Source organism: Xyrauchen texanus, chromosome 38 (genome assembly GCF_025860055.1).
Source record: "Xyrauchen texanus isolate HMW12.3.18 chromosome 38, RBS_HiC_50CHRs, whole genome shotgun sequence".
Classification (NCBI taxonomy): Eukaryota; Metazoa; Chordata; class Actinopteri; order Cypriniformes; family Catostomidae; genus Xyrauchen; species Xyrauchen texanus.
Window position 1 is genome coordinate 20,744,985 of NC_068313.1, and position 14,618 is coordinate 20,759,602.

The 14,618-nt window shown below is 37.8% G+C and overlaps 1 protein-coding gene across 3 annotated transcripts in view; it reads left to right on the top strand.

Moving 5' to 3' along the window:
- The window catches only part of cbl (Cbl proto-oncogene, E3 ubiquitin protein ligase), a 70,515-nt gene that overhangs the window by 54,624 nt on the left and 1,273 nt on the right, over positions 1–14,618 (top strand). The window contains exons 7-16 of one of the 3 annotated variants that reach the window (XM_052109737.1): positions 683–770; positions 858–989; positions 1,363–1,581; positions 1,934–2,065; positions 3,942–4,310; positions 6,291–6,382; positions 6,498–6,647; positions 6,859–6,965; positions 7,058–7,252; positions 10,325–14,618. The exon at positions 10,325–14,618 is cut by the window's right edge and continues 1,273 nt beyond it. In XM_052109737.1, the coding sequence (XP_051965697.1) occupies positions 683–770; positions 858–989; positions 1,363–1,581; positions 1,934–2,065; positions 3,942–4,310; positions 6,291–6,382; positions 6,498–6,647; positions 6,859–6,965; positions 7,058–7,252; positions 10,325–10,596 (1,756 nt within the window). In that variant the 3' untranslated portion in view covers positions 10,597–14,618. The remainder of the gene's footprint in view (positions 1–682; positions 771–857; positions 990–1,362; positions 1,582–1,933; positions 2,066–3,941; positions 4,311–6,290; positions 6,383–6,497; positions 6,648–6,858; positions 6,966–7,057; positions 7,253–10,324) is intronic. The other 2 variants (XM_052109738.1, XM_052109739.1) reach the window with 2 other exon arrangements.

Below are 14,618 nucleotides of genomic sequence, written 5' to 3' on the forward strand. Positions count from 1 at the left end.
AGCTTTTTAAAAATGAACAAATCCATGTATTCCATCAATCAATATTATATTATATTGCATATATTTTGTTACATTATTTGCTTGCATAATTTGTAATATTTACAAGTTTTTATGTTGATTTGTTGAACACTAAAAACTGATACCATCTCTAGAAGAAAACAGGCTGTTCTGTAAAAAGCTTCTGTGAATGAGTGTATATTAACAATATGACTTGAATGGCTTTAAATCATCCATGTTATATGTGATTAGAATTAAGTATTTATTTTTGTTGTTTTTGATTAACACAACTGATTGTAAAGAACAGAAAGGGTATTAAAAGTGACAATGTTCAATGACAAATGGATTGCGTGGATCGCGTCTTTGGACACAACCAAACTTTTAATCTAAAAACAGTGCTAAACCCACTATACTTCACAATCACTGATGAGTGAAATCTGAACATTTATCAGTCAGTGGCCAATTCCCTCTTATTGTAGTAGAGGGTTGCGCATAGATTAACAGATCGATCTTGGGATTTAAGAATCGAGATCGGTCAAATGAGGATCATGATTGATGTTTTTACTAATTGAAAAAGCAAAGTGCTGTTTAAACGTCAGCAGTTTTAGATGGTGTATAGCGTTGATGCCACTCTACCCTGTTCAGACCTTTAAAGTGTCTCACAGACTGCTTTCTCCTTTTTTAGCTACCTTTTCCCTGATGGCCGCACTCAGAACCCAGACCTCACAGGTCTGTGTGAGCCCTCCCCTCAAGACCATATCAAAGTCACACAGGTCTTTTTTTCACTGCCAGCCACGTACATCTATCTTGTGCTTTGGATAAAGTGTGCTCTCTGTAAAAAAAATAATTATCTCCTACAGGAGCAATACGAGTTGTACTGTGAGATGGGCTCCACCTTCCAGCTGTGCAAGATCTGCGCAGAGAACGACAAGGATGTGAAAATTGAGCCGTGCGGCCACCTCATGTGCACTTCCTGCCTTACGGCCTGGCAGGTAACTGTGGAGAGCCTTTAGATGGCAACAATCCATCTGTTTAGATTTTTTTGTGGACATGAACACGTTAAAGACTCTTTGATACTTGTTCGGTAGGAGGTATTTAGGGGGAGGGGCATTCTCATTCTAGAGAGCATTTGATTGGACAAAAATCTGTGTAGTGCAGGCTGAATTCTTTCTCTTCCTTTTCCCTGGAAGAGACAGAATGTAAATTTTAACTGTATAGATCAGCTAAAAGTGAATTTTGTCAATGTTTAGGAGTGCTCTAGCATTTAGATGACCTCAAAGCTAACACACATGGACTAATGGCCACAACACTTCAATTTTGATTTCATCGGGCTTGCTCTACATATCTTTTCTGTCTCTGTTTTAGGAGTCAGAAGGCCAGGGCTGCCCCTTCTGTCGCTGTGAAATTAAGGGCACAGAGCCCATCGTCGTTGACCCCTTTGACCCCAAGGACCCTAACAGCAGCTCCTATGGTGGCTGCAGGGGCTCATTTGGAGCGGAGGGCACGCCATCGCCCAGCTACGACGATGACGATGATGATCGATTGGAAGACTCTTTCATGATTAGCAAATTGGTCGGTGCTAAGGTGAGATTAACTTTCTTTTGCTTGCCGGTCAGCACTTTTGGGGTACCGGTTTAAAAAGGTGTTGAAAGTTTTTTTCACTTCTTCTTTAGAGAGGACACCAAATCAAACAGTGTCAGACTGTTTTCAAACAACCAGCATTGATTCAGCGCTCACTTGCCTCTATAAATGTTATTTCTTGAAGTTTAATATAGTAATGTTTTGAATTCCCACAAATTCCAACCCATTATTTACTTTTTCATATAGCTTTTAGCTTAGAAATATCAGTATTTCCCAGATCACAGTAGATGCTCTGAAATGTGGTGAGTATCTAAGATCAGCACAGGTATTTACTGAATGGTTTGGTTTGTTTCAGGTGGAGAGGCCGCCTTCACCGCTGTCAATCGTCCCTCAGCCCATCGTTCCCCCAGTACCTCCCCGCCTTGATCTGCATCCTCTTAGACCCACCAACCCTCCCGGAGCCTCTAGTCCAGGGGCCACATCCAAGGTAAATGCACTATTTGCCTAGTGCACATATTTGTTTGCCTTCAGAACCTTAGTTTGTACTGATTTGGGGTGTGTATTTTAAGCGTTTTTAAGAGTGAAAAAATGTGTTTGTCAAAAATTTTTAATTCTTTAATTTACTGGCTCTCTGTCATTCCAAATGCACATGGAGCACAAAAAAATGTTAGGCAGTAGGGTTGGGCGATGTCCCCTAAATTGGCAGTTGACGATGTTGACAGTAAAACATCGCGACGGACGATGATATCGTCGGTGGGGTGGGGGGGGATTATATAATTTCATATAATTTTCAAAAATTATATGAAAAATTATAATTTCGTTATTTTACTAACCCAACTAATGACTCGTCGGTGCTTTATCAGTAGGTTGCACGACACGTGAAGCATTTTTTTTTTTTTTAGCTTTCACTTAAGAAGAGTTGTGCACTTTTTATTTTAATATATCTCTTTACATAAATACTATTTTCCACTTGAAAACTATAATTTCGTTATTTTACTCACTGATGAGCAAAAGGTCGAGGCAGAAATGACCATGTACCTGCAGGAAATGGCCATTGATGGGGAAGAGGACCCGCTGACTTGGTGGAAAACGAACGACAAAAGGTTTCCGTTCATGGCAAGATTAGCACGGAAATATCTGCGCATGTGTGCTACCAGTACTCCATCCGAGCGGGTCTTCAGCACAGCGGGTAGTGTAGTTACTCCAATCCGCAGCTTATTAAAACCAGATAAAGTGAATATGTTGGTATTTCTGGCCAGAAACATCGAAATTTAAACATGATCTATGGTGAAAGATATTAGACTTCTTTACGCATTTTTCGCCATCCGTTGCGGAGCTATTCGATTTTGCATATTATTTTTTAAACGTTCATTTGTGTAGTTCATATGACCACTTTACAATATTTCAATAACATAATTTATTTTATAGCCTGTGCTGAAGTTAATTGTGCTGCTAATTATAAGTGAAATGTTAATGCCGAGTTTCGGTCTGAGTGTTGTTAATAAATGTGTGTTATTCATATTCACCTTGTTTCTTTCATTTGATTTGACATTATGGATTTATGGCCAAGGAAATTTTTCTTTAAACGTATTAACCAGACAAAAGTTATTTGACGTTCGCTGGTCTGGGTTTATCTTAAACTGCCGCTTCAGTGTATACAAGAGCTATGTGACAATGAGCAAGAATTTCTGAGACACTACAACTACTAATAATTAATTAATAAAGGCTATTTTCTTGTAGCCTACAACATAAAATATTTTAATCTAAATGTACAGTGTAAGACATGTAAAAAAAGACAAGAAGCTAACAATGTCAAGATCAATATTTGTGTAGCCTGCCTGACACGGTATTTTCACAGACTAACACGTCACGTCTCTGGCATATACAGTATTTAAAATAGCATATATGCATTAGTTATATTCTCAATTTAATTTACAGAGCAATCCCTGCAAAGTTTTTAGGTTAACTATAGAAGAGACTAGGATTAGTGAGTCACACTAGCAAGACTCGCAAAAGGGGGCGTGGCATCACGATGGTGGCTGTACATCGTGATGTTGGTCAGCCATCACGACGGACGATGATATCGTCCATCGGCACAACCCTATTAGGCAGAATGTTAGAAACTGAAAGCCTCAGTCAGCATTCACTTTAATTTTTATGAAAGGCTTTCTAACATTCTGCCTAACATTTCATTTTGTGTTCCAAGAAAGAAAGTCATATGGGTCTGGAACCCATGAGTAAATTATAACAATTATGACACGTACCTTTTAGAGTAGCAGAAAGCTGCATGATTTTGACAAGCATTTTGGACTGTTGGGTGTAACTGCAGTGTTCTGATTTGCCTCTCACAATCACATCCCCAGGCCCCCTCACATCATAAGGACAAGCCATTACCCTTGCCCCCAACTTTAAGAGACCTGCCCCCTCCTCCTCCCCCAGACCGGCCACCCCCAACCGTGTCAGATAGCCGGCTTCTGAGACGTCCTCTCCCCAGTACGCCTGGAGAACCTCCTTGGGACAAATTGCCTCCTGCCCCTCCCAACCGCAACATGCCAGACTGGAACTCCCGGCCGGTACCCAAAGCCCCCTCCCAGCCACCAGCAGCCGCAGACTCCCGCGGAAATCGAGAACTCTCCAACCGACACTCCCTGCCTCTGCAACTACCCTCTGCACTTGATGGCAGAGCAGAAGGTGCAAGAAACAATGGTCCCCCCAGCCTGGACCACCAACTGGTGAGATCACGTCTGATAGTATAGAATAGGGATCAGCCAAACTACATATTTTCAAAATTGACTAGTGTGTTGTTCTTGAGGAATTCCTGTATTAGTAGATTGGTTTGGGGTTCACCTGACCCTGATCAAACAGGTTTCTTAGGAGGTGTTTACATAAGGAGTGTTCATGCATTGGTAAACAACTTGATAAAGCACACTAAAATATAATTCACTCTTAAAATGTGTTTATAAAAGTTAGGCTATTTATTAAACCTGTCGATTTAATGCGTTAATTTAGTGTGATTACATGAAAGAAAATGCATAATAACGCAATTAATCTTTCCCCTGACTCGTACAAAATTATGTAGTAAGGAATACTACAGCTTTTCAGGCAAACCTCGATGTTTTTGCAAATTTGTCGCAATACGGGGGCAGTCAGCGCCCCAGCTGCACAGGCAATGCTCCTCGTCTAACCAATGACCGCAACAGGCAGCATAGCTCTCTTTCACAGATTATGCACACTTGCGGTCGACAGCTGGACCAAACACAACTGAATGCAGGGCTCTCGAGGTGCGTTTTTTTTTTTTTTTTCTTCAGTTTTTTACTTCATTTAACTTGACACAGCGATTACAAAATACAGTGCTAATAATTAGAGATGCTGAAAAGTAGTAAGCAATGCAACCAAAGCTCCTAAAGTGTCTGTGTGATGCAGGAGGACATAGACCAACAATTAAAAATGGTGCAGATGGAATTAGGCCCAAAATAGTGTTATGTTCAATGATATGGAAATAAAACTAACAATTTTGACTTGTCTGGTGTCACAATATATTTATATGGTGTCATCTATTTGAATTATTTGCATTATAATATTTATAATTATTTAAATTGTTATTAATTGTAATTAATTTGATTTAATTAATCAGCACATCATGTAATTAATTTAATTTTAAAATATGAATCTATTGACAGCCCTGCAATTAATATTACTTGATTTACCATCCTAAGAACGCAGCGCTTGTGGCAGGCCGTTTAAAAAAACGGCACAATCATTGATGCAGTGGCCACAACCATCTGCTGAATGTGTGTCAGTAGGTTCTTAAAGGAAATATATTTGAAGATGCAACTTTTCAGAGAGGGTTTTTCTGCTAAATAAAGCTGGCTACACTAGCAGACTCCGAACAACTTGAATTGGGCGGGGGTGTCACACTTAATGACTATTTTCGCTAATCTTGCCATTCTAGTCAGTGAGCCTGTCACATTTACCAATTAAACACTGAGGGAAGGTGTTACACTTAACTGCCTTTGACTTTGTTCTGTGCCTTTTCACTGCAGCAGTAGTATAAATATTAATTACAACCTGGCAAATCATAATCGTTATTTTATATTTAAACAGTTCCTTACTATGTACATTTAGTTCGGCAGTGATCTCAGACCACTTTTTTCTTTTAATGGTCTGTCATACAAACATACGTGCTGACTCCAAAGTGCAATACATTTCTCCTCCAAATGAACCATCCACAAGCACTTTCCAGACGCCATGCTTTTTCTGCAGAAAAAAATTGCTTCCATCCACCGGCAAAAAAAACCACTTTATTTATGAACTGCACTCGTTGGTCACTGCCTTGGTGGCGTGTTCCTGCCTAACCTACTGCTAGTGATAATTTCAAGCTAGCCAGATGTGTATTTTCAGTGTTTCAAGAAATGAACTCAGCTGGGAGTCCAGACAGTCAAGTGATTAACACCTCCTGCAGAGAGGTGCTAATGGGCGCTCTGTCTCCCTCTGCCTGGCCAGTGATTGTTAATGAAGCGAACACCTGAAAATCATTGGAAAAAATCAGCTAGTGTAGAGCCAGCTTAAGAGAAAATCGAGATGAACTAGTTGCCCTTACTAGTGGACTAGTTGAACATCGTGACCCATCCCTAGAGGAAAACTGAGCACAGATGTCTATTTTGGAACTTTTATCTAACCTGCATGTGCTTTGATACATTTCATACCTGTAGAGTTTTGGATCATCTATTGCTGGGTCAGAGTATGACAGCCCAAAAGTGAAGCCATCTGCCTCAGCTAATGCCATCTATTCCCTGGCCATCAGGTAGGATCCACAGAGCCAACATTAAAACACCCCCTCACTTCCTGCTCCATAAAGCTGTAAGCAAAGTCAGCAGGAACATATGTATGCGTGTTGACACTTCCTCTTGTGCTGACAGGCCTCTCCCAGCAGTGAAGCCGCAGACGGGGGAGGACGCCTGTGAGAACGACGAGGAGTCAGAGTACATGACCCCATCTTCTCTGCCAGCCCTCCCTTCTGCTGCAGGGGAAGCAGTACCAAGACCTCCTCCACCTTCTCTTAGTTCCAGGTAAATATACTTCACCCCAATTTATTTATAAGCAAGAAGCCTTCTGGATTGGAGAAAACTACAGCTTGCTAGCTTAGCAACCTAATCTGTTAGCTTGACTATGGGCAAACATGCACAAACACTTTAAAATACTGTCACCGGTTTAGTCACACTCACTATTGTCCTTAGTGTGTGAGAACCTAGCTCAGATCTGTTTCACTTTGTGATCTAGGAGCATGCTCAATGAAATTGAGTCAGAAAGCCCACAGATGTATGAAGCCATGTATAACATCCAAGCCCAGGCCCTCACTGCCTCTGGATCACAGACCAGCAACTCAGGTATGGATGTGATGTACTTTTCAACTGCAAAATTACAGTCTGCCAATATATTCTGAATTGTTGAGTGATGCTGTATTTGTGTCCTTGTTCAGATTACTCAGAATTGCCTCCTTTGACCTGCTCGAATGGGCTAATGGATCCAATTGGTGCAGTTGGTGAGGAGGAGGAGAACAACTATGACTACCCCAAACCTCTACACTTTGCCCATGCCCGGCGCACACTCTCTGACGTGAACCCCTCTGCCTTCAGCCGCCTCTCCATAGACAGTGAGCTCGGAGCAACATCAAGTAAGTGACACCAAGCTGATTCTCTAAAACACACTTTCAGGTGCTTAAACACTCTCCACATTATAATCTTCATATACACTACCAGTCAAATGTTTGGACACATTTGTCTGAATTTATCAAGATCAAAACTTTAAATCTGAAGGCTTATGCTTCATTGGTTGAAATTTGTAGATAAGCATTCTGTAAATTGGGCATTCTTGTGAATGTCTTTACTGAAGTAATGTTTCAATTAAAATAAAAATGGTAAATAGTTGTTTTGGACCAAATAGTGAATGAAAACAAGCTCTCTCAGTATACACAGGGACTCCTTCAACACTGACATACCTCATTTGGTTGGTTGAGAGAATGCTCGGAGTGTGCAAAGCTAGGCAAAATCTAATCTAGGCAAAGTTTGGCTACTTTGAAGAAGCTAAAATATAGATAGTTAAACTTTTTGCATCACTACATACTTTTATTTATGTTATTTCATAGTTAAGATGACTTTAGTATTCTTAAATCTGGAAAATAGTAGTAATAAAGAATGAGTAGGTGTGTCCTTTCTTTTCACTGGTAATGTATGAGCAGTATCGCTCATTGAGTGTTTACATGCACTTACACAGACTACGCTTTTAAAACATTCTTGCACTGATTATCCTTAACAATATGTGGTAATATCTGTGGAAGGGCATGTAAACCTTAAAAGTTATAAATGGTTCAAGCCAAAAACGGTCAGCACATTTAGATTTTTGTCCTGAAACTACCCCACCTTTATCAGTGTTCTGGTGGCTTTTTGAAAGTCTGGATTTGTTTTTACTTGGGCTTTTGATTAAACGCATCAATTCATTGTGATTTAGTTCTATAAAAAAATAATGCGTTCAAAAACACAATTGCAATGATTAATCATTAGTTCTTAACCGATTATTCATCTTGTGCCCCAACTTAAAAGGTTATATTAAACGTGCTTACTAACAATAAAGAGGACAAAATCTTTAAAAAATACCTTTTAAATGACATTTATTGAATTAAAGGGAAATAAATTCACTGCAAAAAATCCTATGTTTTTTCCTTGTTTTCCATGTAATATTTTCTAAAAATCCTTAAAACAAGATGCATTTAATTGAGAAGCAACATATAAGATATTTAGACTTGCTTTAAGAGAATGTATCTTAAATATAAGTTTATTTTGCGGGGCTCCAGACTGCGACTAAAATGGTCGCAAATGCTCTAAAATATTATTTATTGCAACAATAATTTAACGTCTAGTCGCCATTGGCGAAAGTCGGGTTGTGTGCATTCATATGCGTTTTCGTCAGATATCATATTGTGAATTATTGAATACATCTTTAGAGCACACACAACCTGTGTGTGTCGTGACGCTTTTCACTCGTTCTGTTTCTGACAAGCTCTCTGCACTGCACGCAGCCCGGGTCTTTTTCACGAATCACCCAAAAAGAACTTTGAACTCGGGAGCTTCATTATAATTAAAAGTTCTGTATTATGTACCACTTTTTTTTCTTCTTCTGTAATTATTGATTGGGATTAGAGTAGCACAATAAATTGTATCTGGAATTTCTTTAAATTTGCAACTTGTAGTCTATAGCCATCCGCTATCAGAAAAATTAAGGCAATATTTAAATGTGTGTGTGTGTATGTATGTATATGTATGTGTGTATATATATATATATATATATATAAAAAAATATATATATATATATATATATATATATATATATATATATATAATTAAAAAATATATATATATATATATATAATTAAAAATATATATAATTAAAAAAAATATATATATATATATATATATATATATATATATATATATATATATATATATATATATATATAAAAAAAATATATAATTAATATATATATATATATATATATATATATATATATATATATATATATATATATATATATATATATATATATATATATATATATATATATATATATATATAATTAAAAAATATATATATATATATAATTAAAAAAAATATATATATATACACGCATTAAATGTAATTGCATTTAAGATGTAACGCCAGGGTGTTTTCTTTAATGACACTTCACACGTAAGTTTTGCTCCAGCTCCAATTGTTCCACAACGAGGGTGCTTCTGTATTTACTTATTTTGTATTTTTGCATTATAATTCCCTCATACTTTGCGATCTACATCACCTGAAGCTGTTTGGAAAGTTTAGAGTTCATCTGGACTGTGGTCTGTGTAAGTCTTCCTCTCCTCAGTCAGGCACGAACTGCAGTGCTGCTCTTGCGTGGCATCAATAGTGTTTAATGTGATTTCATGTTACGTTAAATGAGATCAATTGACTATTCGACATTGAAAATTTGTTGACAATTTTTTATTGTCGACGTTGTCTATAACGCCGTCTAATCATTTCAGCCCTAGTTCAAACACGGCTGGACAGAGCACGATTCCGAATGCAGCGATCTCAAGAAGTGTTTTTAACTGTTTAACTTGACACAGCAATCTTAAAATGCTGTGTTTGTGTCATGACGCAACCAAATTGAGACACTCTAGAAGCATCCCTCTGATCATGTACATTAACGCGTTCTTAGATAAGCCCTTGTAATAAATATATCTTGGAGAGATTGAGGAATTAAATTTGCAAAATGGATTGCTGTAATAATATGGAAATAAATAATGAATTGCCTTCTAAAGACCTTTTTTTTTTTTTTTAAATGTATAATAATTTAATCTATATATTGTTTGAATAATTTTTATTTGATGGGCTTTAAGTGCAATTTAAATCAATTAATCAGCATATCATAATTAATTTGATGAAAAATGTTAATTGATTTACAGCCCTAGTTTTGAAATCAAAACATGTAAACGGTTTTCTTGCGTGGTCTTGTTTTAGAATGAGCTGATTTTGTATAGTTATCAGTGTGCACGCAATGTGCAAACATAGTCATTTCTTTTTTTACTGCTCTAGGGCAGCCTGTATTTATTTATCATAATTTAACCCCATGAGAGTGTCATAGACCCTTAATTTAGGAACTTGGACTCTTAAACAAAGATGTGCACACAACTTTCATTCTAAATTGTGTTTTCAGCAGTCACGGACCCCTCTGAAGCCCCTGAGCGGCCTCCAAAGCCTCTTCCCCGCCGCATCAACTCAGAACGCAGGCCCAGTCCTGTTCCCCCTGGAGCGACTCCAGGGCCCAGCCAGCAGATCACCAGCGAGATTGAGCACCTCTTGAGCCAGGGCTACTCCCACCAGGACATCCAAAAAGCCCTTATGATTGCACAGAACAATATCGAAATGGCCAAGAACATTCTGAGGGAGTTTGTGTCCATTCCCTCTACTGCACATATCTTAACATAGCAAACATTTTCCGAGCACCTGTCATGCTTGCATTCGTCTCAGACTCCAGAAGAGGGGGAACTACTAGCTCTAGTGACAGCGAGAGCTCTTCTCCATAATACTTCTTGGAATCTCTGTCCTCCTTTGTGTGTTGAAGAACGCCGCTCCGTTGCAAGCGACTCTTCTGCCTGAAGCATAACCAATCTTGGTATGTCTTAAGGCGTCGCATGTCCCCCGAGGTTTTCTGTGAAATTTAATGACAAAACAAAAAAAGACAAAAACATGTATGTGTTTATGTAATGATTTAATATATAAATCAGAATAATGAGTTAATATATACACATGTAGGTCAGAGAGGGAGGTTAGCTGCAGAGATATGTGAAGTATTAGGCCTCAGAGTTTAGATGGCTAAAGGGAGTTCAGTTAAACACAGCAGACTGCAGCTGAGCATTTTCTAGTGTGAAAAAATGGCCTTTCACTTGTGTTGCTTCGGTACATTTCTTAGTGTGTGTGACTTTCATTGTTTTCGTCTGTCAAGTAAAATGGCGTACGTGTCGGCCCCCTCAACGCAGTCACCTGTTTTAGAGAATTCCCCAGATGAGGTGCTGTTTTGGGATACCGCTCAACCTAAAGCAACCAGTTCTCCACTATGACCATGACCTCCAGGGTACTGTGAGGACAGGACTGTGGGATTTCAGTGCGTGGTGGTGGCTGGCATCGGAAATGGGCTCTCCGTTAGCCTCGTTATGTCTGTGTAGCATTACTGTAACTGTACTGTACCATAAATTTCACTCCCAAAATTGAGCAGATGAACTGAATTAAAGCAATAGTTCACCCAAAATGATATCATCACTTACTCCCCCTCATGTCATTCCAAACCCATATGACTTTCTTTCTTGGAACACAATTGGAGATTTTAGGAATGACAGGCTCTATTGTCATTCACTTTCATTTTAAGGAATGGTTTCTGAGACTAACATACTGGAATGAGGGTGAGTAAATGATGACAGAATTTTCATTTTTGGCTGAACTATCACTTTAAGGACAGCCAGTCTAATTCCCAATTGGTGGAACGTGCTGATGAAGGGTACACACTTCTGTTGAGACTAATTTGATTTTAAAACTCACTTTACTCCCTCTGTCTGAAGCAGGATGGCAGGGGACATGCTAATTGTTTGCTCTAATCTGAATGTGTCATTAATACGGTTGTCTCTTACAGACTTTTGTGAAGTTGTGTGTTTACTAAAGATTGTGATCTCTAATAGAGTAAGAGTAGCGTAGAGAAGTTGGACAGGAAGGTGATACTGCTCATAAGTATTTGCTTATAAATGTCCAAGTCCTGGCCAAATTTCTGTATTCGGTGAGGACTGAAATCACTCATGGGGAGGTTCTGACTCGTGTATGAATCTGTTCATCTTCAAAACCATGCCATTTGATCACCTTAATATATTGTTGTTATTATTAATGTTATTATTATTTTTGGATTTATTGTTATTAATACAGAAGTGCTTTACTGCTGCTATCATTGTTAGTGCTAAACAATTAAGCCTTAAATGTACATTTGTGAATACTGTGTATAACCCATTTTAAAGTGACAGTATCTGTTCTGTGTAATTTGGTAATGTAGCATACTTGAAAATCAGCATCTTGCGCAGGTGTGAGACCGGTTTGATTGAGCTTTTTTGTTTTTCAGTCTGTTTGCATGTGTATGTGTGCGAACATGTTTGGCTGTAAAAGACCAGACATGGGAAGTCTGCTCTCATCCAGGTACTCTTTACATTGCGTATTGCTTGAAAACATACGTTTATCGAACTGAGGTCAAATGCATCATGGGGCTCATCGCAGAAGGTCTTATTTATTTTCTTTCCTTGTCTTTCAAGACTTTGTGTTTGAAGGATAGTTCTCCCAAAAATGATAATTGGAACTTGTTGTTCCAAACCCATTACTTTTTTTTTTCCCCCTTTTCTTTTTTTTTTTTTTTCTCCTTTTCTTTTTTTTTTTTTCTCCTTGGTAAAAAAAAACTAAACAAAAAGAGAGAGATCAGTTGATATTAGGAAGGTTAGACTCAGCCACCATTCATATCCATTGCATCTTTTTTTTTTTTTTCATACAAAAAGTGAATGGTGGCTACATTCACTTTTAGTATGAAAAGGCAGAGTAACATTCTGCCTAAAATTTCCTTTTGTGTTCCAAAGAAGAAAGTCATACGGGTTTGGAACAACAAGAGGGTGAGTAAATCATGACAGAATTTACATTTTGGGTAAACAATCCCTTTTAACCCTGTCATGTATTGGGTCAACTTTTCAGCGGCAGCCCTGTTTAAGCTATGATCGCAGTGCCCACAGTCCGCCTGCTGTTAGGGAGAGGGGGCAAGTTCCTATTTTTGGGCCCTCCCAGTCTCCTCTTGTACTCAGGAATACCATACATTTAAACAGAATCTGCATTGGTGACTCCGTACTAGTGAGTGGTAATTGACCTTTTAACCTGTGCAAGACTTGCTCATGTACAGGGTGAAACCAATGCTAGACTACTTTAAAAAATAAATAAATACAAATAATCAAGATTACAGTGAGGCACTTACAATGGAAGTGAATGGGGGGCCAATTTTTGAATGTTAAAATACTCACTTTTTCAAAAGTATAGCAACAAGATAAAGGATATTTGAGTAAATTTGATTTTAGTGTGATGAAGTTGCTCACTAACCTTTTGTGTGTAGTTATAGCCAATTTGATAACCTCGTTGTCTTGACGATGTAATGTCAACAACCTCTAAAATGACTGCAAAAATTACAATTTAAACAACTTAACCGCTCAAATAATTCAGAAGAAACAGTTTTAACAGAATAATAAATTAAAGTGCTTTTATAAAATTATTAGCTTAATTTCTTCCTTTTAAACAAAGAATTGGCCCCATTTACTTCCATTGTAAGTGTCTCACTGTAACATTGATTTTTGCATTTTTCAAGAAAAGCAGAAATGAGACTAAATACATTTTTGTGGTAATATTATACCACAAATGCTAATGTTAATTGAGCTTGACTTGTATTGAGCCCGGAATATTCCTTTAACTGTGCTGACAAATCCATGCGGATAACGGTTTGGAATTGTACAGAACCGCGCTGAAGTGGAAATGCTTTTCAATATTTAATAGTTGTTTGCCGTGCACAGAACCATTTGACCCGATGGTAGAAAAGTGCTTTATTTGCTTAAATACTTGAGCATCCTGTAATATTTGCAGTAAGTGTCTATTGCGTTTATGTTAGTTTTTTTTTTTAATCCCTGCTGGTGAGGAATCTCTTTGGGGTTTCAGGACTTGAGAACTTATGATTGACGTTGGCTCTTGCTGACAACAAAACTGCCAAAAATGATTTTAGTCCCTTTAGTAGCCCCAAGAATGTTGCACTGAGATTACAGGTACTTCCGCATCTCTATCTTGTAGGTACATACATAACCTTTAGATCTTCTGGTCAGACAGTTTCCCAGCAGAGGGGCAGTTTTTGGAGCTGTTACTGCTAGTATGGTTTTTGTTGTTTTTATTTCAGTATGCCTTGAACCAAATTAGTGGCTTAATAAAATTATTATAATTTTTTTACTGCACCATATGAAGTTTTCGTGAGATGAGAAGTTGCGTTTGAACTTTGTTTTCAGACCATACTTTTTTTTTTTATCATTTCATTTTTAATTACTATTCTACTATTTTGTAATATTAATGCAAGTCTGTTTGTGTTTAAAAGTGTACAATATTTCGCACAGTATACCAATTTGTGCTGTGATACTGTCACTTTAAAATCATGTGTGTACAGTTAGTTATACATAGAATACGTGGAAATGGCAATGTTTTATTTCATTTTGCATTCCTGTACATGTCAGAATTTATTTTTGTTTACTGATGCGAATATTACTGTGAGCAGTGCCATATGTTAAGATATGTCCATACTTTTGTTCTACTACCCAGAAAAAAAGGCCTTGCTAGTGTAAAGAGTGAATGATATCCGGGTGCAAGATCCCTCACAACTTTCCATGGTCACTTAAAGGGATCGTTCA